This window comes from Mauremys mutica, chromosome 1 (genome assembly GCF_020497125.1).
Source record: "Mauremys mutica isolate MM-2020 ecotype Southern chromosome 1, ASM2049712v1, whole genome shotgun sequence".
Classification (NCBI taxonomy): domain Eukaryota; kingdom Metazoa; phylum Chordata; order Testudines; family Geoemydidae; genus Mauremys; species Mauremys mutica.
Window position 1 is genome coordinate 168,371,556 of NC_059072.1, and position 26,206 is coordinate 168,397,761.

At 41.3% G+C, this 26,206-nt stretch overlaps 1 protein-coding gene across 3 annotated transcripts in view; it reads left to right on the top strand.

The window, feature by feature from the left end:
* Positions 1-991: 991 nt before the first annotated feature.
* ALCAM (activated leukocyte cell adhesion molecule) overlaps positions 992-26,206 on the top strand; it is a 173,817-nt gene continuing 148,602 nt past the window's right edge. The window contains exon 1 of one of the 3 annotated variants that reach the window (XM_045001830.1): positions 992-1,300. In XM_045001830.1, coding sequence (XP_044857765.1) covers positions 1,240-1,300 — 61 coding nt within the window. In that variant the 5' untranslated portion in view covers positions 992-1,239. Of the gene's footprint in view, positions 1,301-2,087; positions 2,185-2,997; positions 3,101-26,206 lie in introns of those variants that run through there. The other 2 variants (XM_045001829.1, XM_045001831.1) reach the window with 2 other exon arrangements.

Here is a 26,206-nt window from a genome sequence, read left to right on the forward strand (position 1 = left end):
ATTTCACTATTAGAAAGTCCCACTCAAGTAAGCACATGGTGTGAATTATGCATACTTTTATTTTGAAGGACTCAAAGAGGCTTGTTTTGGACTATGATGTAGTCTTCTGGATAATCATGTTTATTATTAGTCACAAGACCTGCAATGATTATTTTAGACCTCTTATGTTTCCCATTGTGAAACAGCACCAGTGCTTGCTTAGTCCAATAAAAAGGACATAGCAGAAATCACTCTTCTTGCCTTTCTATTTTTAACTTTAGGTTCAGGTCAGCTGACTTCCCAGAATTGATGATGATACTTTCTTTGCCACTTTATGCAATGAAAATGTATGCCGTCCCTTGCATGGTCACCCCTACATTATTTTGAGCGCTTTTGCATACTTTTTTGTGTTGTGATTTTGTTTGGGGGGGGAAGAGCGTTAGCATTGACCTATTATGGTTTGAAAGCAGGTGGTTGACAGAACAAGCAATTCATCATCTGGGGATTGTTTATTTACTTTGAAAAGTATTTACATTAAATGTTTTGCTTATAAACAAACTGACACAAAGGGAAGCTATAAATACTATTAGCATTTGCAAGATGCTAGCTAGAATAGGTCTGCCACTGGTATTGTGAAGTAGCCACTAAGGGGGTTTTAGGTACCTGTCATTTTCTTTTCTTTCTTTTTTTAAATCTACGATTTTAATTAGTTGCAGGGTCTATGCTTTAGTAGTCCATGTTTAGACAGATATTTGGTGTAAGGTTCCCCGACACAAGTTCGATAGCAGGTGCTTAGTTGCAGGGGGCCTATTTTGGATCTGTATTCTCACACACAGCTCCCCCCCACGCACCCCTCCCCCCCGAGCTCGGGTTCTAAAGCCCCCGCAGAACGAGCCCCCGCCGCGCGCAGAGCTAGAGGCACTTCCCGTCCCCACGCCGGCCCCGTGACACGCGCCGCTCCCCTGCCCTAAGTAAGCGCCGCCGCCGGACAGCGTGCGAGACGCGGGGGTGAGCAAACCGGGGGAGGGGGGCGTGTCTTTCCCGGCCCCGCCCCCTCCCTTCGCTTTCAGTCCTGGAGCGCCGCTAGGCTGCCAGAGGGAAGCAGCCGCCACCTGCTCCTGTGCTGAGCTCCTCGCGGAAGCCGCCGCCGCCGCCCGCCTGGAAAGTTACCGAGCCGCCCGCGCGGGGAAGCCAGGAGCCGAGCGGGGAACCCGCCGCCGTCGTCGTCCCGGGAGGAGCAGAGCCCCGCGGCCGGGCGGGATGATGGAGACCCCGCTGCCCTGCCTGCTGCTGCTCCTCGCAGCCCTCTGCCTGCGGCCAGGTGAGCGCGGCGCGCAGGGGGTGCGCCGGGGCCGGGGCCGGTCGGCAGGCGGCTGTCACCTGCCTCTCCCGGGGTGCAGCGCTGCCCTCAGCCCGCGGAACTTTACGGAGCAGCGGGGTGTGTGTGAGCCGCCCCCGCCTCCAGCCAGCCGCCCCCTGCCTCCGCGGGTGGCTCTGTCCCGCTGCCTCTTCTCCTGGCACCCCCCCCCCCTTCGGGGAGGGTGTGGGGTGCTTCCTTCTTGTGGCGTAGGGAAGGGGGGTGGGTGAAGGTGTCGGTGTGTCTCCCCCCCCTTGCCTTGGGGAGCGATCGCTGGCGTTTTCCGGTGTCTGTTGGGGATGAGTGGGTGTTGTCCCCTCTTTACGAAATGCCTGTAAAGGACTGTTTCTTCCCTCCCCCCACCCGCAAACGTGTGACCGAAACCTCCCTCGCCGGCCCTGGCTCTTGTCACGTCGGGTCTCTTTGGCTGCGAGCATTAAAGCTGCCCCTTCGCGGTGCCAGTTGCATTTGTGTGCCCGAGGAAGGAGAGCGATTACAAAGATCGGGTCCCACTCCCCCCGGCTTCTCTAATGTTGGGAGTATTGTCTGGTTGGTTGTACTGTGCAAACCAACACAGCCTGCTGCTTTCTGGCTGTGCCACTCACCGCTTCCCTCCACCAGATTTAGCCGGGTTAAAACTCTCGGGGGAGAAGGGACGCGGTTGTTGGGGTGCGCTTCCAGCTCCCTTGCAGAGTTGCTTTTCTGGTTACGCCAGAGCAAGCGGGAGGAGGTGACCTCACCTGCAGTTATAAGGGAGGCTAAAGAGATGAGAGTAAACTGTGACGAGCCGGTTTCTTGGGGGGAGGAGGTTGGTGCCGTTCTCTCCAGACCATTACGTCTTCCTAAAAGTGAGAAATGCAATCGGATGGGGAAGAATGCAAAACAAAAGCCACGGGGCTTTGCATGTAGCTAGTTACGCTTTCAGTTTTCATCTCACGTCTGTCTGAGCGACAGCCTTAAACTTTCCAACAGCCATAGCTCGCCCCTTAAAAACAACGTGTCACTGGGTCTGTTTCCTCTTTTTGTACACAAACGGCTGGATTGCTGCGGTCTCTCTCGGCTTTTCCCCCGCGCTAGTACCGGGGCTAGTACCGGAGTCAGACTTCCTCTTCGGGAGTGGTTCCGCTGTTGAAATTCACCTCAAGTTTCCCCCTTGTTTTCGATGCGGATTAATAAATGCATCCCCCAGGTGTTGTATTAGTAGCAGAATATGCAACTCTGAATGAATGCCAGTGATTAGTAATATCAACATCATCAACAAATATGCCACCAGCGAATAACCCGCTGTTGCCTTTGGATGGCTTCTCTTTAAATGTTGCCGGCTTGAAATAGGGAAACAAAGGACGCGATTATACAACATGGGGATACATTGTATGCGGTCTGTTCTCTGCATCTCTTTTTCAAAGGCGTGATCGAAACCCAGGGGAGTAGTCCGGTGTCAGAGTCCTGATCTAAACTTCCATCGTAGCTAACTACTTTGATCGGACTCGGCTGTGTGAATGAGGTTGAGGGATTGCCACACTAGTCAGTGCAAAGTCCGGGTATTCCGCCTGGGTAGTTTTTAACAGGTGTTTGATTAGATTGAGATGACAAATCAGTTTCATGTGAGCTTTTTTTAGGCATTAGGGAAGTAGGAATACTTGGGAAACATTAACATTCTCTTTAACTGTCTTGGCTGGGAGGTGTTTATACTCTTTTTGTCAATATTAAACATGAAATCTGAAGTTCAAGGAAAAGCTGTCAAGTGTGTGTTCTGCATTCAAGGTAGAGAGTGTCTCATTATTCTTGTAGAAAGAGCGTCAGCCTGTGGTGACATTTTGTATTGCTTTAAGAAACAGCCTTTCCTTTATGTGCTTGCATTTACAGCAGTCAAGAGGTTAGGGAAGCGTTTGTGGAGTCACTGTGTTTTCAGCACTAGGCTCTACACTTCGGTTTGCTCTTCAGTTACCTATTTATGCCTAATACTTCATACAGGAAATGGAAGGCAAGGATAATGCACTTCAGTAGAGTATTATTTCTCTGGCATAATTTTCATATTTGTCTACTGTGAATTTCCTAAAATGAAACAAGTAGCTAAACAGAGGCAGCAATGTATAATCTCAGTAGAAATTCTGTTTTTAAATGTGTAGCAAGCGATTCTTCAAAAACAAAACATTGACTTATATTTCAGTTTTCTGCCTTAGCAAATCATTAAACACAGTATTTAATGACTGCTAGTCTTAAGCTTTATACCATTGCTAGTTTACTGGGAAACCAATTACTCTGTGACATAGAGGGACTTTCCAGGCACAATTGAGAGTGATGCTCACCTTGTCTCTTGCGCTTTATTGGAGAGTAGGCCAAAACTCTCTGAAAGGGACAGAGGCAGGTGTTTGCCCCCAACATCGAGGTGCCTCTTATCATATTGGGAAAACTTCTAATTCAGAATTTTTTTTCTTTAAAAGAAAAAGTACATCATGGTATCAGAATTTTTTTAATGTCCCTAATAATATTTTGTGCTATTCTTATTCCCTCTTCTGTTGTCTCATGGCATCAATTAACCTGCAGATACTGTACCTGCAGAACTATACTGATGCTGGTAATGCTGGATGGAACATGACCAAGTGCTGTCTAAACAGGTTAAAGTTGTTATCCACTCCTCTAGTTTGCTGTGCTTTTCTGTCGCCTGCCCCCCCTCCCCCATCCCCTCCAGTTCACTTTAACTCAGTTTGAAACACAAGCAGATACATGTGGGTTTGTGTCTGGGGGGAGATAGGATCAAAATTGGTAGGAAAAAGCTTAGCTCCCCTTCTTTCAGGTTTGAAACACAGGGAGAAAAAAAACCCTACTAAATCTACTTAATTTCTAGTTTATTTTTAAAACAATAACTTTGAACACTTTTTAAAAAAAGCTTTTATAGCTGTAAAATTGTTTTGCCATTGTTGCTAGCATTTTGGATTTTCTGTTTATCCTCAACCACTTTGTTGGGAATACTAAAACAATACAATAAATTACCCTGCACAGTCTAGTTATTGTGTACTGCACCATCAAAGTAATCTGACTCTTGGAAGCTCCCAAATCAAGTTGGCACATGCATTACTGTAAATATGCAGATGTGTAAGATAGAACACCTTATCTGGTATATGTGGTGTTTATAAATCTTCCATGAATATTTAAACTTAATGCTGATCATTATCAGTACTTAAACTTCATTCTTTATCGAATAAACTGTGTTATTCGACAGACTGCTTTCTTCTTATCAAACACTCATTATTTAAATTAATATTTCTGCTTGGTCCTGTCTAACTGATGTATTTTAGAGTAAGTTTTCCAATATGAAATGGCATTTTTTTATGGTAATTTAAATGAAAATACTGTTTTTTGTTTGGGATTTTTTTTTTAAAGTGAAGGAGGTCCCACAATAATTTTGAGTTCACTTCAGTCTTCACAGTCCTTTCTTTTTTTCTGGCAGATGATAATGTGGTTTGTTTGTTTGAGGCTGGATTCTGTAGAAATTATGGTCTATTAACAAAATGTGTTTGATATTATTACATTGTCTGAGTTCCTGCTCATATGATTATTCCAAAATTCATTTCTGATCTTATTCTGCTACAGTGTCTTTCCCCTTTCTTTTATTGGTCACTATGAACTTCAGATTTTAGGACTGAAGTCTCAAACTCCCAGTGGCTCAGAGATTGAGTTTTATTCACGGGGGGAGGGAGGTGTGTTTTTTTTCTGAATACATGCATATCTAATTAGCTCATTAAAAATTAGCAGTCACTCATTAAATTTGGAAACTGTTTTCCTGGTTTAAAAACTCATAATTATTTTTATGCTTTGGGATGACAAGAAGAGCAAGCTAGAAAATCTCTTGATGAAAAGTTTGGGAGACCCTTTTTAGAAGAGTTTGGCAGTAACTTTGGGGATTCTCCTTTTGAGGGTTTTTGTTTGACAAGATGGGAGATGACAATAGAACTCACTCATGTAATCATAGCAAATCTATGAACTTTGTGATTGAAGGGGAAAACAAAGAACCTCTTTCCGGTGTATGCGGCATTCCAAACCCAACCTTTGCTTTTGTTCTATTGAAGGAAAAACTACATTATGTCCATATTAATAGCAAATATTTTCTTGACACATCTGAGCTACTTCCAGGGTACATCATTTCCCCCACCCCCCAAAGAATAGCAGCTTTTATTTTTTAACACCTCCATATTCCTTTTGCCTGAAAGTTTTCCCTCACATTTAAACTTAGTCCACAGTAATACCAGGATAAACGACATAAGCTGTCTGTGGTTTGCATTGAAAGTATTGATTGGCTTATCTCATCCTAAAATTTGGGAGAAACCTCTGAACACTTGAACATGATGGTATATATGGAAGGAAAAACAATGAAATATTTAGTGCTTTACATAGGCGACAGTGTTTCAAGAGTAATTTATATCCTTTCCATTTTATCATGAAGATGAAACACTTTTAAAAAAACAATGTCTTAATATGGGTTGAACTGTTTTTGCAGCTCACCTGTGTTAGATGCTGCAAGAAGTGACCACGTTGCCAGATCTGGTTACAATATAGAACAGAAGTGCCCAAAATGGTTAAAATAAAGCTTGTTCTTGTAGTGTAGATAGCACTGAAAAATGTTAATTTTGCTCTCCAATCATACTAGCGCAAAATCCAGGCACACAGTTGAATGGCACTTCAGTCCCATCAACATTACCAAACTGAATAGTATTAATTGTGTCAGGAGCTAAAATGTTGTGACTGGATTCCTTAACATATATAGCCTTTTTTGTGTATATGGGATCTTGAATCTTTTATAGTTTTATAAATCCTATTGCAGCCATTTTATTATATGGTTAGTTCCTGTCTTTAATGGGATTTGGAAGGTACCAACATAGTTTCAAAACAATATGTTTCTAGAAACAGTGTTCAGCCCTGCTCAAGAATCTTCATAATCAGGGTTAGCACAGGGTATTATTGTGGTGATAGGACTATTTTTAACAAGTTGTAGTGTATACGTAAACCACGAGCCCAATCCTGTGAGAAAACTGAGCATCAGGAGTAAGTTGCTGAGTGTCCTCACCTCTCTTTGACTCAAACAAAAAAAATGCTTGTATGTAACCATAATCAAGTGAAAGCTTTTTCAAAAATAGCAAGTACTGTAGATTGTGATTAGAACTACTAGAGATGATTTCGCCCTACTCTTCTCTGCCCCCCTCCCCCTCCAAGGAGCTGAGCGAGCACCTGTGCCTCCTATTGACTTCAGGTGAATTATTGGGCACTTAAAGCCTGATTTTTCAGAGGCACTAATCTTTTAAATATTTTAATTTGTCATACTACTTGTATTTACAAAATATGTATTGTAATGGTAAGATCTTTCTGAAATTTATAGTATAAACTTGCAAATGAGTTTGATGCTTCTCTGAGACAAGGGATGGCTATCCTGGATATATATTCATACTATTAGCACACATTCATTTTTATCTGGTTGTTGGGATGTTAGTTTCACTGAGGGTAGCTTAATCCCCACTCAACTCTACCTTGCTTGGATGTTAAGCTAGTACTCTGATGTGGTTCTTTGAGGAACGTCTGCCTAGTTTGAGATTAAGTTTCTTTTCTTATCAGGCGTATAAGTCTCCAGAACAGCACATCAGTATCTATTTATTAAAACAAGCCCCACATCTGTTCAGCTGGTATTTCCTTCACAGATAAGAAACATGCCTCTTTTGTAAAGGAAGTGATAAATCGCTGAAGAGACTGGTGGAGCTGCAGGGTATGATTTGGAGGTTATCATAGTTTAGAACAATTCTGTAATATTTGGTTTTAAAAGTATTTGAAATGTCTTCAATAGACTTAGCTAAAGCTGCTCTCATGCTAACAAGCAAAAACATGTATTTTGATTACTTCATTTCACTAAACAGTCAGTTATTTCTAAGGATTGCTGAAACAATCTATATATTTGTTAACTTTTCAGTTTGTTCATACTAATACAGTAAATATTTTTGCACAAGTACAACCCTTACTAACTACAAATGAGGTTTGTAAAATGCATTGTTTTAATTCAATTTGTAGTTTTTCTAGCTAAATAAGGATGTTACTTAAGTTTGGCCCTTACTATGAAAAGCACTTAAACATGTGTTTAGGTCCCATTGACTTGAAAACTTCCCTGAATAGAGACTTTCCTAAATACAGAACCTTTCCTGAATCAAGTCTTTAAAGAATTATCACAGGAATTCTAGAATGCATCAGGGCTCTGAATACCTGCTGCTTCCATTTGTCTCAGCAGAAACTATGGGTATTCATACCTCTAATAATGAGGCCCTGAAAATCTTAATTATAAAGTTTCATAAAACATATATACAGTGGTTCTGACAGCAGCATGATTTTTAAACATGAGATTTTGCCAATTAATTCAATAGAGGGAGCTCCACTACCTTATTGTTAAAAGCAGCATTATTTGTGTGTTTGTACTTCCGCATCAGATCTCTGGTTTCCATGGGAAAATTACATTAAGCATCCACATTTTTTTTTAAGAGTGAAAAGTTTTATGCGAGTGTTTCATGCTTCAAGATACTGCTTTGGACGGCCAGCAGTATTGGTAGGCATCAATGATGTGCCTGGTGCTGTACAAGACACGGAGGAAGAAGATAATCTTCATGTCAAGGAGTTTACCAGTGCAGTCTAAACTGAGACACAAACCCAGTGCTCTGAGAGATGCAGAAAATGGTTCTGTCTTAGAGTATGACTTTTTCTTGATGGGTAAAGGTGGCCCTTTTTACTGAAGTGGATCTGCCTGAGTGGGATTTATGGCTGAAAGGAGTTTTAAGGAGGGATTTCATTGAAGAATGGGTGGTTACCTCTACACTAGAATGGAAATGGAATACCAGGTGCAGGGTGTTGCATGAAGTAAGGTACAAAGAGTATTTGGTGTTTGAAGGATAACCTGTGTGTGATTACACAGGATTTTTTGTTGGGCCAAGAAGAGGTTAGAAATAAGTTTTTGTTTATTATATTGCTTTATCAAGCAAAGTTTTAACTTTAACAATTTTGCAGTTACTACTTTTAGATTACAAAGGGAAATTAAAATAGATATGCCATTGAGAATCCCAATTCTGTTTAAGAGGTGATTAGGCAAAATTTGACTTACACCTCTACCCCAATATAACGCTGTCCTCGGGAGCCAAAAAAATCTTACCGCATTATAGATGAAACCACGCTATATTGAACTTGCTTTGATCTGCCAGAGTGCACCGCGCCCCCCCCCCCCCCCCCCCCCGCAGCACTGCTTTACTGCGTTATATCCAAATTCGTGTTAGAACTGGGTAGAGGTGTACTAGTAGGATCTGCCTGTTTAATTTTGAAATATGTATTCTAGAAAGTTGTATTAAATACATGAAACAGGTAATTACCATGAAAATCCAAATATAAGGGCTAAGAAGAACTCCTGTGTAAGATTTTTATAGTGTCCATTACCATAGTATCTTTGGGCTAATTATAGAGAGTCGTTGGGGATCACCCCTCTTTAATAAAATTTTCTTTTAATTCAGAGTGTCTTATTAAATTGTGTAAATTCACTAGTGAACTCAATGTTTCTTTGTGTTCTAAGAATAGCGTGCTATCAGTAAATGCTGACCAAGTGTCTTTTCCAGTTAGTCAATAATAATTTGCTGTTTCTATTTGTTTTCAATTGAACAAAAATGAAAGTAACTATGTATTTTTAAAATATTATAACTTCCTGTAGCCTATAGACAACTGGAGTTAAATCATTTTTCATTTATATAACCATATCATATTAAATACTTATTCCTTTCGGTGCTTGGAATGCTTTGTTTGGTAAGGATTAGATGGTTTTAGTTTAATTAATTTTAATATGCTTAAATAAGGATGATAAAGTGTAAAGCACCATTGCTTCCAAGACTTTAGAATTATAAAGCTGGAAATATGTGGGTGTGGAGCCTTAAAATTCCATCTATCCCACAGGCAACAAGTGATTGATTATTTTCCAGGAACGCAGTGTTAGACTTCCACCTGCCCTGCAGGATGAATTCTAAGTCTCCAGGACTGCATGAAGCTTGAGATTTTGAGAAATGAAAAAGGTTAGGTGGTGCAGTTCAGCCCAGTGAAAACTAATGGTTAGGTAACAATTTATATTAGAAAAAGCATTTGGGATTTTCTTTTGTTTGTTTAGAGAAGATGTCTCATTCTGATATCTGAGGATCCAAAATCAAGATCAAAATGTTGGACAGTTGGCTAGGAGCACTGTGGAGTTGGGTTGGGTCAGGTGGGTGGTGAGTTGCCCTCCCACCCCAGCATTTGGTTTTGGTTGATTGTGCAGGCAGGATTGTCTGTTTCTGTATGACATTTTTTTTACATTATTCCCATTGAACAAAATGCCTTGCAGTGTCGGAAAGCTTTTTTCAGACTTCCAAGGTAGCCAGAAACAGCACTTTTTTTCTTCTTCCCCTGTCTGGGCTCTATATCACTTATTCCAAATGAAGACAGAATTTTCTATTGGTAAATTCTAATTGATTTTGAGACTAGAGATAATCTTAATGGACTTTACCTATGGGCGTACAGTCTGTCATTTTATAATTGGAGAAAACGCACTGACTAGGCCAGCTTTTTTGCGATTGAATCCATGAGGTGGATCCCACATGAGCAACTTAGTTTAAATCCTTGGATTCCTCAGTCTTGATACTGAATGCCAGCTTTTAAGTTGAGTCACTGATGCATGCATATGCTAAGAAAAGTGATAAGATGAAACAGCTTATCCACTGTTAAAGTTCAAGTGAATCTGAATACAATATTATGCGACTTGATTCCCCATTACTAAACTGGAGACTTCATTCAGTCCCTGCTAACATTGTCCCACTTTGTTGGTGAAGACAAAAGAACAGGCAGGCTGGAAGAGAGAATGGAAAAACATTTGCCCCTCCCAGGTGATAGCTTGTAAATCATACAAGCGGAATAATCTGTCAAATTTGTTTGCACTACTGAGGTTTTTTCCATTTGACAGAAATGTTCAGTTTTCAACCTATTGCATAATTGTTTTTAATCTTAGACTTTGTCTGGGGTGATACAGTGGCTATCATAATATTGACTCATGACAGTACCAGTTTGTACTATCTAGCCACATTCCAAACCATGGTTTTATTGCACAAATAATAGAAGGAATTTTCTGGAATATAAAGTTTATTCTGCAGGTACTGTTTTTACAGTTTAAATATACATTGTTATCTAAGCAAAGAATATGCATCAGTTTATTATTTGAGCATTAAATTAGCAGAAATACATTCTTCCATTACAGATATGTAGGTTACCTAATACACTAATGTTACATAGGTTGCCTTTTTTTCCTCTTCCCTTTCTTTCAAGTGGCTTAAAGATTCAATAGGAATTACTTACCAAGTTCTCATAATTGCCCCCGTTACAGAGGCCATTATTTTCTTTAGGATAACTGCCAGCTGATTTATCTTAACTTCACTCACTCTGGAAGCCTTGAATGACAGGAAATGACAGTTCTTGCTTTCCTATAGACATCTATCCCCCAGTCAGACAGTGTACAGTACTCTGTACTGGCAGATTCCATGCCCATGTAGAGCTGGTTTGACTTAATTGGAGCTTCTGTGTATGCAGGATTGAAGTTTAGGTATCAAAGTAAAAATGTCAGTGTGTTATAGATGATTTTAGACGTGAGATCCTTCTGTGTTCCCTTCAGAGCTGAGAAGCACTGAATACTATGATTATTTAAAATTTTAGTCCAGTTAAGGGAGGGAGAACAAACTTCAAAAACTCTTTTGAGAAGAGTAAAATAGTGAATCAATCACACATTTTTACACATCCTAAATAATATGTATCTGCTCTAAAAGAAAATGGTCTCCATGTCATGATCGCCCCCCTCCAACAGTCCTGCGAGTCCTAGAGAGTCCCATGCAGCCACAGAGAGGATTGTGGAAGGAAGTTTTCCGTCTGTAGTCTCCATGAAATGCTGCATTTTGGCCACTGCACCCTTTCCAGTGGGGGGAGTTCGTGATTCTCTGGAGTTTTCTTGCTGTACAGCTCATGGGACTATTGGAGGGCTTTTTTGAGCAGCGCACATCGTTCTCTGGAAGTTTCCAAAGGTGATTTCTGAGCAATTGTTCTTCTGTCCGAAGGGTGTTGTCACATGGAGTACTGCAGGGGTTCTCTTGTCACCCTTCCTGTTGGTGTACATGAGGTTGCTAGAGTTAGTAAGCGTGGGATGCAGCATAGTAGTATGCTGATGACACACAGCTCCCTGTTTCCATTACATCAGACCCGGCTGTTGCAGTGGAAAGAATAACCCACAATGATTTTTTTCATGAAATGGATGATCTGGCAGAGTCTTAATTCAGTCAGGACTGAAGTGTTGGTTGGTTGGTTTGTTGGGAGAAGTATCCAGGAGTGCTATCAAGGGTGATATCTGCACCCCAGTAGATGAAGAGCATCCATCATTTGCAACTCAGCTTCACAATTTTGTTTTATTAGATTACTTTAAGTGTAACCAAGAAGACATGTTTTTTCAATCTGTTTGGTTAGAAGTGATTCTTGCTACCTTCATGTGTACATTTAGCTGTTGAGACTATACTTTCGTAATATGCTTTGTATGGGACTGCACATTAAGACCACATATAAGGTAAAGTTTATGCATAAAGTGGTCACCTGGTTATTGAGCAGTACATTACAAAAGAGCAGATAACACCAATACTCCTGTTGCTATGTGGGCTGTTGATGGCTTTGAAATTTAAGGTGTTTATTTTATTGTATAAAGCCCTAAATAGTTTGAGGCTGGTCACCTGAATGATTGCCTCTCATCCTGTGAGAGACTGCCAGAGATGCTCAAGATGGATGTTCTTTGAGTTAGATGCAAGGGGGTAGCATTTTCTCCATGAGGGTTCCTGTTCTCTAGAATTCTGTTCCCTCCTTGATCTGCCAGAATCTGCATTTGTTAATCTTCAGGACATACCACAAAACCCAACTTTTCTTACAGACATTGAGGGATGTCAGGGATTCATCGAATGAGGCCTGGCATGGGTAAATTGCCTTCTTATTTTGTGGTAGTATATTAATTGTAAAACTTTTAAATGGACACTAGAAGAATCAAGACAACTGCATTGAAAACATCAGATTTTCTAATTATGTTAGATTTTTGGAGATGCTTAAAACTCTGGATAAACACCAGATAAATTAAAACAAACAAAAAAAACCCTCCATAATACTTAACACACACACACTAATCCTCCTCCACCCTCAGTGAGGTAGGCATCATCTACTTTATAGAGGGGAACATTGTGAGGCACAGGGAGGTTAAACGATTTGTCCAAAGATGCATAGCACATCACTTGTAGAAATGGGACTAGGACCCATGTCTTCCAGTTCCCAATGAAACACTCTAACCCTTCAACAGTGCTGTCCCCAAATGAGTTCCCCAACTTCCTAGCAACATGGCAGATTCTGAGATGTCTGAGTTCATTTACTCGCCTCTGCTCAGGGAAAACTGATGACTGGATGATGTTTGAAGGGAGAAGGAAATTAAATGAGCAGAAATGCATGGACTATGTCTATCTGTGAAGTAACAGTAGCATATTTGTAGCCCTGTTATTCGGGAGCCAGTTCCGTTTCCTGTCAGTGGCTGTTTATAGATGATAAACTCTTGAGCATCAAGACTGATGCGGGGGGTGAGGGAGAGCTCGTTTGTTTTTCCCTCTGGCAGGTCAGAAACTCAAAACCGTGAAGCTGGGGTGAGGATGGAGATTTCCTCAAGAGCCATAAGCATCTCCTGAGTATATTTGAAAATCTACATTGCAAATGGCAGTACCAGGTAACTAAAAAAATAATCAGGCTTCTCGTTTCATCAAACTTGTTTGAATACAGAATAGAACATTCCTGGTATAGAGTGAGAGACAGCATACAGAGAACTCTTCCAGGCCCCAGTGCCACTAAAAATGCTTGCAACCTTTCAAGCCATGCAAATGACAAAGGACTAAGTGTGCTGCTTCTGCATTGGACATACCTGTCTCTGATAGTCTGACTCCAATGGCAAATATCTATCTGAAAATGCAGATAATTTTAGTTGCATTGGGTCCTAATGAGTAGTCTGTGTGCTCTCTGCTGCTGCCATTAGGGCTTGTCCATATTATTCCAGCAAGCTTGGTAACTAACTTCAAAACACAGTATTACCAACCACAAGTATTTACAAATTAGTTGGGTCCCCCAAAATCATGAGACCTTAAAAATAATTTCAGGTTCTTTTTATTTGATTTTTTGAGTATTTAGGGTACACTTGGATCACATTTTCAGCCACAATCATAAGAAGGACAAAACATTTTTGTTTTTTAAATGAAAGCTGAAATTTTCACCTCATCACTTGACTTCAGGAGCTGGTGTGAAGAAAAATACACCAAATATTACAAGAGTTGTGATAAAATTGCAAGAGTTGGCAACTGAGAAATCGTAAAATAGATTTTTTTTCCAAGCTACCTATGTACTGTAGTTTAACTTGTAAAATATGGGTTAAACCTCATCCTCAACATTTTCTTTTATGGTAGGAGAATAGAAGATGAAATATTCCTGATTAACTAGTGAATTTTAACAAATGTGCAATGCCATAGTCTGTATCCATTCTTTTGTAATCTTAAAATACAACAGAGGAAAATATAGGAGATTAAATGATTAAGCAAAACCGAGGAACTTGGAAACTACAAAAAATCTATGTTGTGTATACTCCAGTGTCATGAATGTTTTTCTGTTTTCTTTTGTGACAAGACACATGTAAACAAAATAAGGAAAGATGGCTTTCTTTGAGTGTTTAAAAGTTGGATGTGGTTTCCTAGGTTTTTTTTCAATAGCATATCTTGTTGGGTGGCACTTCAGTGAATTATGTTCAAAGGCAAGTTCAGAATATGAATAACTTTTCCAGATACCCAAGTATAAGGCAAAACATTACATAGGAGGTTATCAACATGAGTTACAGGGGTAAAATATATCCCAAATTAAAAATACAGACTTTTTGGGTTGGATATTTCAAAAGTACTCGACGTTGGCCTAATTCTGCTCCTGTTAAAGTCAGTGGAAAGCTAAGCCAATGCTGAGCTCTCTTGAAAATCCCAGTCTGAAGTTGGCACCACAAATGAAGGTGTGATTGGAGATTGGGGATACCTGCACTGCCTTTATTCCAACTAGCATGAGTAACAATAACAATAATATTGTGGCATGGACCAGCCAACCGAGTATGTACCCAGAGTATGTACAGTCCTTGGCAGGCTTGTACAGGGGCAGCTAGCTCACACTGCCACATCCTCACAATCACCATTTCCCATGTCAGCTAGATTACAGAGAGTGTGCATTTGCCTACCTGTGCTGCAGTTACACCTTCATTCATACCCTTGATGTCTCTTCTGGATGGTAATTGACTGAACTCCTTTTCGTACAAAAAGAGCAGGAGTACTTGTGGCACCTTAGAGACTAACAAATTTATTTGAGCATAAGCTTTCGTGGGCTAGAGCAAGCTTATGCTCAAATAAAATTGTTAGTCTCTAAGGAGCCACAAGTACTCCTGTTCTTTTTGCGGATACAGACTAACACGGCTGCTACTCTGAAACCTTTTCATAGAGTTCATCAGAAGAACCACACGGCCAAGGTAGTTTCAGCATTTCTATTATTAAACCTCTGCTTGTCAACCATTTACAACCAGTTTGAAAAGAAAATACTAAAAGGTGCAAGCTAACACATTATGGGGCAAATTCTGTTCTTTCTTATCTGTTTGACCCTCCTTTGCCCAAGGTATCAACTCAGTGCTTCTTAAACCTCAAATGTGACAGTTTGGGTTCCATTTTCAAATGTTTCATGTGGTATTTTTTAAATTTCTGGTGTTATATATGACTCTGTTTAAAAGAGAGGCAATATTCTGTTCTCAGAGCCACAGCTTGAATATCCTGTTCACTTTCACTTTGCAAACTATATTTTTTGGCACAGACTTAAGAGCTATTAGTGCATAATATATAGTATAAGGCACATTGTAGTACTAAAAAACAAACCTAATGCTGCCCAGCTCCATGTATCCAAATACCTTTGTGTTGGGGATTGGTAGATGAAGACATTCAAAACATTTGGTTAAATGGATGTTTGGAAAATTAGAGGTGTTAAGGGGCCCTCCGGGTTCTTCCAAGCCCAAAACCTACCGAAGTGGGCAGTGGCTGGAATAAAAAAGGGTCAGTTAACCTTTCTCTAAAACTAGGTAGTCTACAAAGTTAGTTAGCATCCATTTCACTGTGTTCTGGAAATTTAAAATTGCAGCTACTCTGACTATTGACCCCTTTTTAGGACAGAAAGTTTTGATTAATTGTGGGTAAAGATTATGCATTATCTTCTCCCAACTCCACACCACGTATCTGTGATATTCATGTAATTTAAATGAGACAGACACTTAAAACCATTGCTGCTCACTCCGAATATGCAAACTATTCACCCTTTGGGAAAATTCTACGTATTGAAATGTGCTGCTGCTATGTAGAGTTGTCCGACAGTGGAAAAGAGGCAAGATTAGGGAAGGAAGTGTAAATATTTCAAAGTACAATTTACAGTAGCATAACCACTCAGAATAATTCTTCGACAGCACAAGGGACAAAAGTGGCTTTTGCCCCAGCGTTCAGTATATCAGTTTTGTTGTGAAACACCTAAGACTGGGGTTGAGGGATCCTGGTTTGTTACACTTGTGCATTTGAGGTAAGAATTTGGCCAAATATCTCTCTTAGAGGTACGGCAAAACCCAAGAAATGAACACACCAGGAGAAATAACTCTTTTAAGACCCTGACATAGTTTATGGTGCACATGCAGATAATTTTCTTTACATCAGCCTTGCAAAATTATCAAGAAAATTTACAAGCACAGGCAAAAAATCCATTAAGTTCATCCTTTCCATAAATATGAGAATGCAGTGCTCAACTTGTATTACTGTAGTACAAGGTGGGCAGACTTTTTGGACCGAGGGCCGCATCTGGGAATAGAAATTGTATGGTGGGCCACGAATGCTCACAAAATTGGGATTGAGGTGCAGGAGGGGGTAAGCTGCATGGAGCGGCCCCTGACCCTGCTACCCAGCCGGAGTGCTGGAGCGGGGCAAGCCCCAGACCCTGCTCCCCAGTGGGTGCTTGAGGGCCGGCTTAAAATGGCTGGTGGGCCGTAGTTAGCCCATCCCTGCTGTAGTATGTAGGATCCCTAGTCATGGACCAGGACAAACAGAACAAAGAGAGTCCTTACCTAAAGGGGCTCACAATCTGAGTAAAAGACAAGAAACAACGAATGCCGAGAGAGGGGAGCTCAAAGAAACAAGGTGACAGTATTGGTGAGTCAGCATGATAGGTAGTGGTCTCAGCACACCAGCAGTCTAACCATTCTCTCTCTCATTTTTTTTGTAGTCCAAAAAGGACTTTTTTTTTTTTTTAAGGATGGCTCTGAAGGAGGATAATTGTTTGTTTCGGCAAGTGGATGTCGAAGGTTAGTATCACGAGCTAATCAGAGGCAGGAATCCACATCTTCATAGCTATTGAGAGATGTTAAGCTGTGGAGGGCCTTGAAAGCAAAGACAAGCAGTTTGTTTGATGCGGTAGAGAAAGGGGAGCCAATGGATGGATACAAGAAGAGGGGTGATGTGGTCAAAGCGATGGAGTAGGAAAATGATCTTTGCAGCAGCATGAGATATGAGTGGGCTAGACTGTATTTGTTAAGCTATGATGGAGGATGTTGACATAAGAGTTTGAGTTTTTTAGCTGTGTGGATCATAGGAAAAGCTCATCTTAAAGGTGTTATGCAGAAATGATCTGCAAGATTTAGACACTCCTGGATGTGAGGGTCTAGAGAGAGATCTGAGTAGAAGATGACTCCCAGGTTACAGGCCTGAGTGACAAGACAGGATTGTGGTGTTGTCCACAGTGATCAAGAAAGGAGAGGGGACTCTGGGGAAAGAATGAGCAATGTTGAGCATGAAATGATGGTATAGAGGGAGAAGAGAAGTGACCAAGGACATAGCTCTCTGGAATCCCTGCAGAAGGGGGCGGGCGGGGGATGAGAGGGACCCTTCAAAGGACATGCTGATGGAGCAATGAGAGGCATTGGAGGAGAACCAGGAGAGAAGGGAGTACTGAAAGTCAGATATAAATAGTGCCCTCTACTTCACCTTCCCATGTGATCACATGCATTCTCTATCTCACTTGATGATCAGGATACCAGTCTCACCATCTACCCAGGTGTCCCCATTCTTACCTCATCTCTAGAGTTACAGTGACTGCCTGATTTTGTCACGCTCTATTTACCTCCACACCACAGCATCATCCGTTTTTTAATCCCCTCCACCCCATCAAATGTGTCAGTTTTCTTGACTGCCACAGCAAGTCACCCACCTTCCTGAAGTGGTGCCTCAAGGTTGCACTGCTCCTACGTTTTAGCTATGTCTTTCATCATTCATCTTCAACTTGTGTAACCATTTACTCAGAATAATGCATCTGAAGGAACTTCTTACTTTCATGTTCTTGGGTCACCATTATAGATAACTTAAAAATTGCCTATCTACTACTCTATGCATTTTCCCAGAGACCTATAATGGTTTCATTTACTTCATTTATGTAAGTGTGTATGGGGTGAAGTGGCAGTGGGAAAGGCAATACGTTGAGCATAAGTGCTCATTTTAACAAAAATATCTAATTAAATATTAATCCGAGTGTCAAACTTTCTCTGGAGCAACATACATCTTCATTTTTTCTTAATTAGCAACATGAGGTTCAAGCTTTTTAGTCTCTTGGGTAAATAAACCTATGATTGTATAGTAACTTTCAAATAGATTTTTTTTTGTAGGAGTAGTTTAATACAAACATTAGTGTAAATTATATAATTGTCCCACTAATGCGAAGGTAATTGGCTTAACCACCCTTCCTTCTTTAACTGGCATCTTGTCAAATCATTGCAAAAATGAACATTACAAACCCCTTTGGCTATATTAGCTTGATTTGATACAATTACATTTTATTTTAAACTAAACTTTTGTATGAGAGAAATCATATGACATACTTACATTTTAGTGACAATTTATAACTTGTACCAATTTTCGGCCCTGTTTCAGCAGATACTTAGGCATGTGACTTCAACAGGACTACTCCAGGAGCTTATGTACATTGCTTAATTGGTGCCTTGGTTTAAAAATTTAATGTTCAATATTGGATCTTGCATTTGATCACCACCTAAAATGTATTTGTTTAGTGCATATCTCCTCTCCCATTGATCGTGTTCGTTATATCAGTGAGGGCTGCAGTAGTCTTGCAGCTGATGACCTTAGTAGGAAATAAAAATAAATTCAGGTTGTTATTGAGACCATGGGCATGTTGCATAATGAGTTGTACTGTCCCTCTGCTCCCTTTGTAGGTGCCTTTAATGAGATGTCAGAGGACTGAAACTTGCATAGGATTCTCATCAGTTTCCATTCTGACTCTGACATATTCTCAATGCATGTTGCAAGCAGGGGTTCATTTCATCAGTTGAAGTCTTCAGAATATTTTTATATTACATTCACACTTGTACATGTAGCAATATAATATGCAAGATACAGAGACAATCGCGCTTTGAATCTGTCAGCCCGGAGTAGGGAGTTTATTAAGCTTTTGTCTGTGAACGTAACTGAAAAAATGGGTCTATACAAACATCTAAGGGTTTGTCTACACAGTTCTTTGGTCTTCACTAGAGGGGTGTAAATTCTAGCATGCCATGCACTATAACCGGTCAGGTGGACGTACTGGACACACTGAAAGTTTCATAGTGTGTATTAATGTAGTACTGTTTGAAATGGAATTACATTCATGTTCACTGGGAAACTTTAGTGTGCTCCAGCAGGGCCAGTTAGTGTGTGACCCACTAGTGTGCACTGGAATTTACATCCCTCTGGTGAGAACTAAAATACCATGTAGACACACCCTTCAGTTATCTCATCACAATTTTTCTGATTGCTAACTAAAATGCAGGGAAATCCTTTAAAACAGATTTGTGCTCTTGTAACTATTTTAATGAGACTGTGAAAGATGCATCTTCATAGATATTCTTCTTTATTAGTTTTGAGATCAGGATATATTTAATTAAATGCATGGGTATTAAATCCTGAAATGTTAACTTGTCCATTTGTGGCTGCAGTTATAATTAATACAGTTATAGTCTCATTCATGTTTGCTGCATACCTTTTTTTCCACCTGAAGTGAGGTAGTTGTGTTTCTTTTGTGTACTAAAGACTAAGCACTAAAACCTATCCTGGGAGTTTATTTTCATTGAAATTTATTCTTGGTGAGTAATTTTCAGTGAAGCATATCTTTTGTTAGATCGCTGAGAGTAACTATCATGTATATTCCATCTTTTTTGGGAGTCCTTTTTGGATGCAGAGACTGTAAATCTACAGAATGTAAGCTAATGAGAGATCACCATGAGTAGCTAAAGGAGATTTAAATCACAAACTTCTCTAGGGAAAACTATAAAATCTTGGCTCACATGGAGTGAAATTGTGATAGGAAGCATGATCTCTGCAAAATTTACTAGGGAAAATGGAACTAACTAAAGATGATGCATTGTTGCAAGTGTCAGTGAAAGCCCTCTATTATCTGCATAATGTTCTGGGACATTAAAAGGGTGTTACATCTGGCCAAGAAAAGATTCAAGACTTGGCTAGAGTTAGATGTACCTTTTACTAGCAAGGTCTTGCTCAGTTGAAATGAGAGAATGAAAGCAAAGATCTGTACTAGGTTAAACTTTTTTTATTTGAAGCAAATAAATAATTTTTGTGCTTGTGCTAACCACCAATATGTTGTGTTAAACCTTGATAATACTGATATATTAATGATAGGATGTGGTTGGTCATCTCAAACACACCTCAGGGTTTCTAGTTCCATTAAAAACTGGGACACCAAAGGGTATATCTACACTGCAGCTCCCAGCCTGTGTAGTGGGGCTCAAGCTGATGTGCAAGGAATAGCAGTGTGGACATTGTGGCTCAGGCTGAGGCTTAGACTCTCAAGTCATGGGGATTGAGTGAGTTTGCCTGAGCTGCAGTGTCCACACCACTACTTTCAGTGTGCTAGCTAGAGCCCTGCTAGGGTGAGCTGGGAGGCTCACTCCCAACTGCAGTGTAGACATACCTAAAGACATTAAGGGCTTGGCTACACTTACAAATTTGCAGCGCTGCAGCAGGGTGTGAAAACACACCCTCTCCAGTGCTGCAAATTGCGGCGCTGCAAAGCGCCAGTGTGGTCAAAGCCCCAGTGCTGGGAGCACGGCTCCCAGCGCTGTACGTTATTCCCCACAGGGAGGTGGAGTACGGACAGCGCTGGGAGAGCTTTCTCCCAGCGCTGGCGCTTTGACTACACTTAGCGCTTCAAAGCGCTGCCGCGGCAGCGTTTTGAAGTGTAAGTGTAGCCAAAGCCTAAGTGACCTGCTTTATATCAAAAAGGAGGTATGTGGCTGTTAAGAAGTGAGCTCTTTTCTAACTCTCAGTTCTGACCTTTAACACAAGGCCATCATTCTTCCCTGTACCATGTTAGCATCTTGATTGTGTAAAGCAAGATTTTCTGTGTGTTTGTCATACTACATATAACATCACAGAGGCCTGGTCTACACTACATAAGCTGCCTTATGTTGACCTGACTGTCATTATCTATACTGCAGTGGTGCTCCCGTTGATATAAGTCACCCACTACATCGACTTAACTCCACCTCCGTGAGAGGTTCACAGCTGGACACCGCTTCCCAGGGCTGACAGTCCGAGCTGTCAGCCTGGCGTAGGGCTCAATTTCACAGCAGGGAGCCTCAGAGCAGTAAAATTGACATTTTTGTCAGTTTCACAGCTGCTGCTATTTCACATTTTGCTGTGGCTGTCAACTCCAGAGCTTGGGGCTCTGTCTATGAGCCCCAGTGGGGGGGTGGGGGGAGCAGGCTCCTGCTGTGAGCCTGTGTGGATGTCAGTACCCCGTACTCTGGCTGCCAGTGTCTTACAAGGCCCCACTTTAGTCAGTGCAAGCGCTCCTGGTGAGGACATGCATTGGCAGGAGGATGACAGTAAGGACACCAACAGTTGGATACCTAACTGTAGTTGACCTAATTTTGTAGTGTAGATAAGCCCAGAGAGAAACAGAAAGCTTGTTTTCTTTCTGCTGAATATGCAAAACTGGTAGGGCTCCTTCGTGTATGTGCAAAGTAGTTAGCGGAGTAACTTAGATCAGGTCTACACTAGAAACTTTTGCCAGTACGGTAATGTTGCTTAGAGTGTGACTTTATTGTGACATTTCTATGCTGTCGAAAGCTTTAGTGAAGGCACAGTTATAATGGCAAAAAAGTGCTTTTGTTGCTGTAGCTTATTTCTTTCAGGGAACTGGTGTAAACTGTACTGGCAAAAGCACTGCGGCCTGTAGATTAGGCCTCAGAGGTGTATTCCTTCACACAGGAAGGAAAGGGAAACCAGAGAGCACAGTAGTCCAGGCAACACTCTTTACTGGAGGGGAGGAACAGAGTGGCTGGAACTGCTACCCTTGGTGTGTGTGTTTTAACTAGAGGGGGAAAGGAGAGTTAAAACTGAGAGAGGTGGGGCTTTGGGTGTGTGGGGGTTTTTCATGTGTAGGGATATTGAAGATAACTAGAAAAAAAGAAGGGGATTGAGAGAATTTTAGGGAATAAGTATGTGAAGGAAAGAATAAACCTTACTGCTATTTACTTTTATCTTTCTATATTTCTACTTTTAGTCTATCTTTCATTCACAAAGAAAGTAGCCAGTGAAACAGATACAATATATAAAACATCTATGTTTCGTATATAGCCTTTAATAACAATGCAATTGGATGCATGGTAATAGCATGAATCAATTACAGCCATCTCTTATCAGAAGTTAAGAAATGGAAAATTAAATTTTACTTTTTCTAGTCAAATGTCCAGTCCTACAACTTATTACCACAGGATACAAGCTATTATAATTTTCAGTAAATACCTGCAGCGGTTTAGTGTAGCTCTACAGGAGTGGTCCCCAAACTTTTTGTGGCCAGTAGCACATTCATGTTTTCAGAAGTGTGTGGCGGGCACCAACAATTACTCACATACAGGGCCGGCTCCAGGCGCCAGTGGAGCAAGCACGTGCCTGGGGCAGCACATGCTATGGGGCAGCATTCTGTCCGTTCTGCAGAATCGGAGCGTTTTTTGTTTTGGATTGGTTTTGGTTTTGGGGGTTTTTTTGGTACCAGTTGTGGGCAGTGCAGAGAGCAGTCGGAGAGAAGCCGGGAGGCCGGAGAACACTGGCATCCGCAGCCTGCAGCCCCGGAGTACTCTGTCCCTAGCAGGCGCGGGGCCCTGGCTTCTCTCCCCTGCTGGGCACTAGGCGGGCCTCACGCCTGCTGGGGATAGAGAACATCGGTGCCCGCAGCCTGCAGCCCTGGAGTTCTCTGTCCCCAGCAGGTGCGGGGCCACAGCTTCTCTCTGGCTTTAGCTGCAGCCCTGTGCCTGCCAGGGACTGAGAACACCAGCGCCTGTAGTCTGCAGCCCCAGAGAAGCCGGGGAGAAGTTGCAGCCCCGTGCCTGCCAGGGACTGAGAACACCGGCGCCTGCAGCCCTGGAGTTCTCTGTCCCCGGCAGGTGCGGGGCCGTGGTTTCTCTCCCCTGCTGGGCACTAGGCGGGTGCACATAAATGCTTCGGTGGGCGCCATGGCGACTGTGGGCACCACTTTGGGGACCACTGCTCTACAGGATTCTCTATTGGGGCATTATCCTGCTCTCTTTATATCTCCAATGGCTGGTGATGGGACACTGGAAGTTGAGGGCTCTGAGTTACTACAGAGAATTCTTTCCCAGGTGTCTGGGTCTTGCCCTCATGCTCAGGCTCTAACTGATCGCCATATTTGGGGTTGGGAAGGAATTTTCCGCTGAGTTAGATTGGCGGTTTTCACCTTCCTCTGCAGCATGTGACACGGGTCACTTGCAGGTTTAAACTAGTGTAAATGGTGGATTCTCTGTAACTTGAAGTCTTTAAATCATGATTTGAGGACTTCAGTAACTCAGCCAGAGGTTAGGGGTCTGTTACAGGAGTGGGTGGGTGAGGCTCTGTGGCCTGGAATGTGCAGGAGGTCAGACTTGATGATCATGATGGCCCCTTCTGGCCTTAAAATCTAGGAGTCTGTCTTCAGAGTTTTTGTCAAAAATGGCTTTCATGGGGTCAGGATTGAGCCCTTAATTTCCAGTGTACTCTTTGGTTAGCCTGGAATGAATATGATGGGTGTATTTTCTCATTAATTAAATACTTGTTGTTTGCTCACCACAATAGCTCCCTTTCAGATCCATGATCTTGCTACACACCCCGCCTCCCCAAAATTCCTTCATCCACATCTGCATAGACATAGCAGGTTTGACAAGGAAGAGAGAGGGGAAAAAATCCTCCTCCTATTACCACCATTTTTTTCACCGGGGTCCTGGAATTTATTAGTGACTGTAGGTAGTGGGGTCTTGCTGCATTGCTGGTGACACAGACACTTGCCTCCATGAACTAGGATGATGTGTCTGCATCAGAAAAATGTAGATCTTCCTACCCTGACTATCACACTGTAGGATCATATCTAGTTTTCTATTCACTGTCACTCATAGTTTTTATCAGCCTTATTTTTGAAGTATCTCCCTTGTATAGAATCTCCGTTTATTTTTGTTCAGGTATCTTAGCATAATTTTCTCTGGTGAGTCTTCATTTTTTGATGAAACTTTGACCTTTTTAGGCTCTTTCATATTGCTTCTGTCCTTGTTTATGATTAGTATCTCTGTATCATTCTTTATTGTTGTCTTTAAATAAAGATGCCACATAAAACTGGATGAAAGCTGATCCCTGACGCATCACATTAACAGCTATCTTAAATGAGTACGTTTGCAGTCCTCCAGTCTGTTTCATGTGATGTTTCATATTATCTGTTCTAATTCAAATTAACTTTCGCAATTTTACACAAAATATTACTTTGAAGTCCAAGTATTACATCTAACGCATTCCATCATCCAGTGATTTTTGTATTTACATTCTGAAAAGTCTGCATAATTGTGCTTTATAAGCCCATGCTGATTATTTCTCCAGGATCCTGTATCATATTTTTATATATATATTCATCTACATTACTTGCCAGATGATGATATGGCCTTCACTAAAAAGAAAGTGATTACATTTGTGCTTTTTTCCCAGTTCTTTTAGTTTGGTGGATTCTTCCATGACTTTTGACAAATAGCGATTCAGTAAAGTTTATTAGCTCATTACCCTAGGGTGAATATTATTCAGACCTGATAACTTAATGTTCAACTCTTCCAAATTTTGTTTGCTTTTATACGCTTTTGATCAACAGTTATATTGTCACCTTTTTTTATTAGTCCATAATTATATACATGAATTTTTTTTCTTGTTAAAGACCAATTTTTAAAGGGCAAGCTTAGCCATTTTATAAACTGGCCTACTTCCTATTTTACCCCTTGATATTTTTGTAAAAGTACTTCTCATTCACCTGAGTCACTTTGGCTAACATTGTTATTCTGCTCTTTTGCTGACCTTATACTCTCACAAGCCTTAACTGACATTCTAGTTTGGTTTCCTAAACGGAACGTCACTTTCTGGTGCAGGCTTGTATTTTGACCTGTACAGCAATGATTAGTCATTCAGTTCAAGTTTGTGATTATTCTTATGTATGCTCTCAGCAATGACTTCACACTGGGAAATCACACTGAAGCAGACTGTAACAGAAGTGAAAATGAAAGTATTTTTTTAGGTATGTTTTTGATATCTTAATTTAACAATGAAAAATAGTTACTTTGTAACCTTCTGGCTTGAATCTCATTCAGGATTCAAAATTAGCTTCAGCCAAACTATCTGAAGGGTATTCAGACAACTATTTTTGTGCACTCTCAGGGGTCAGGCACTTCTCAGGTTGTCGCCACATGTTCTTCAAACCACGTATGGGGAAATTCTGTTCCGTATTGCTGCATTGGCAATGTCATTACTGTGTTTGGGACGGGGGAAAAAAAAATCTTCACTTCTGCTGGTGGCCCCTTTGAAGCCCGGGGAGAGTCTTTTGAGACTCTCCCTCTTTCAGAGAGTCCATGTAGATGGAGAGAATCTCTTGATGAAGTGACCTGCTTGAATTCCTTTTATTCTGTGGGAGGCCATCTGGCCTTTAGAGAGAGTAAACTCCCTCTCCTCCCAGCTTGACCAATCTTTTGTGCAGTGCCCCTGCAGTCACTGCTCAGAGCTGCCTCTCGCTATTACTACATCAGCAGTGTTATGAGAGGGGAGAGGGAGTTACTTGAATAGCTGGGTACTTTTTAGCAGAGGAGAAAGAGGCCTTGCAGGAAGGAAGCATATTCATTGGAAAGGGCAAGACCCCTCCCTCAACCCAACTTCTGAGGCAGTGAAGATGAAACCAAAGTAGGTGTTGCTGACTAACTGGAAGGAATGGGAGAAAGGCCAAGGAATTTGTTACTCTGAGGAAAAAATGTAGCAGTAACTACATTAATAATTGTTGGATGCATGAGGGTGAAGAAATGGAGGACATGATGTGTCAAATTGGGGAGGAAAGAGGTAGCGTGGAAGAGGGGAAACTGGGTGGGGCAGGGGAACAAATTGATATATGGGATCTACTTTCTGTCTCTTTCCAAGAACCTATATAAAAGTCTTGAATACCCTCATTTGTTGTATGTAGTACAATCTCTAAGTTGTGTTTATACAAGCTCAGTTTAGCATCAAGGAAAAATGAATCTAGATAGCTCATTTGCTTAATCAGTGGTTTTCAAGCTGGGGGTCCGCAGACTACAGTAGAACCTCAGTTATGAACACCTCAGGAATGGAG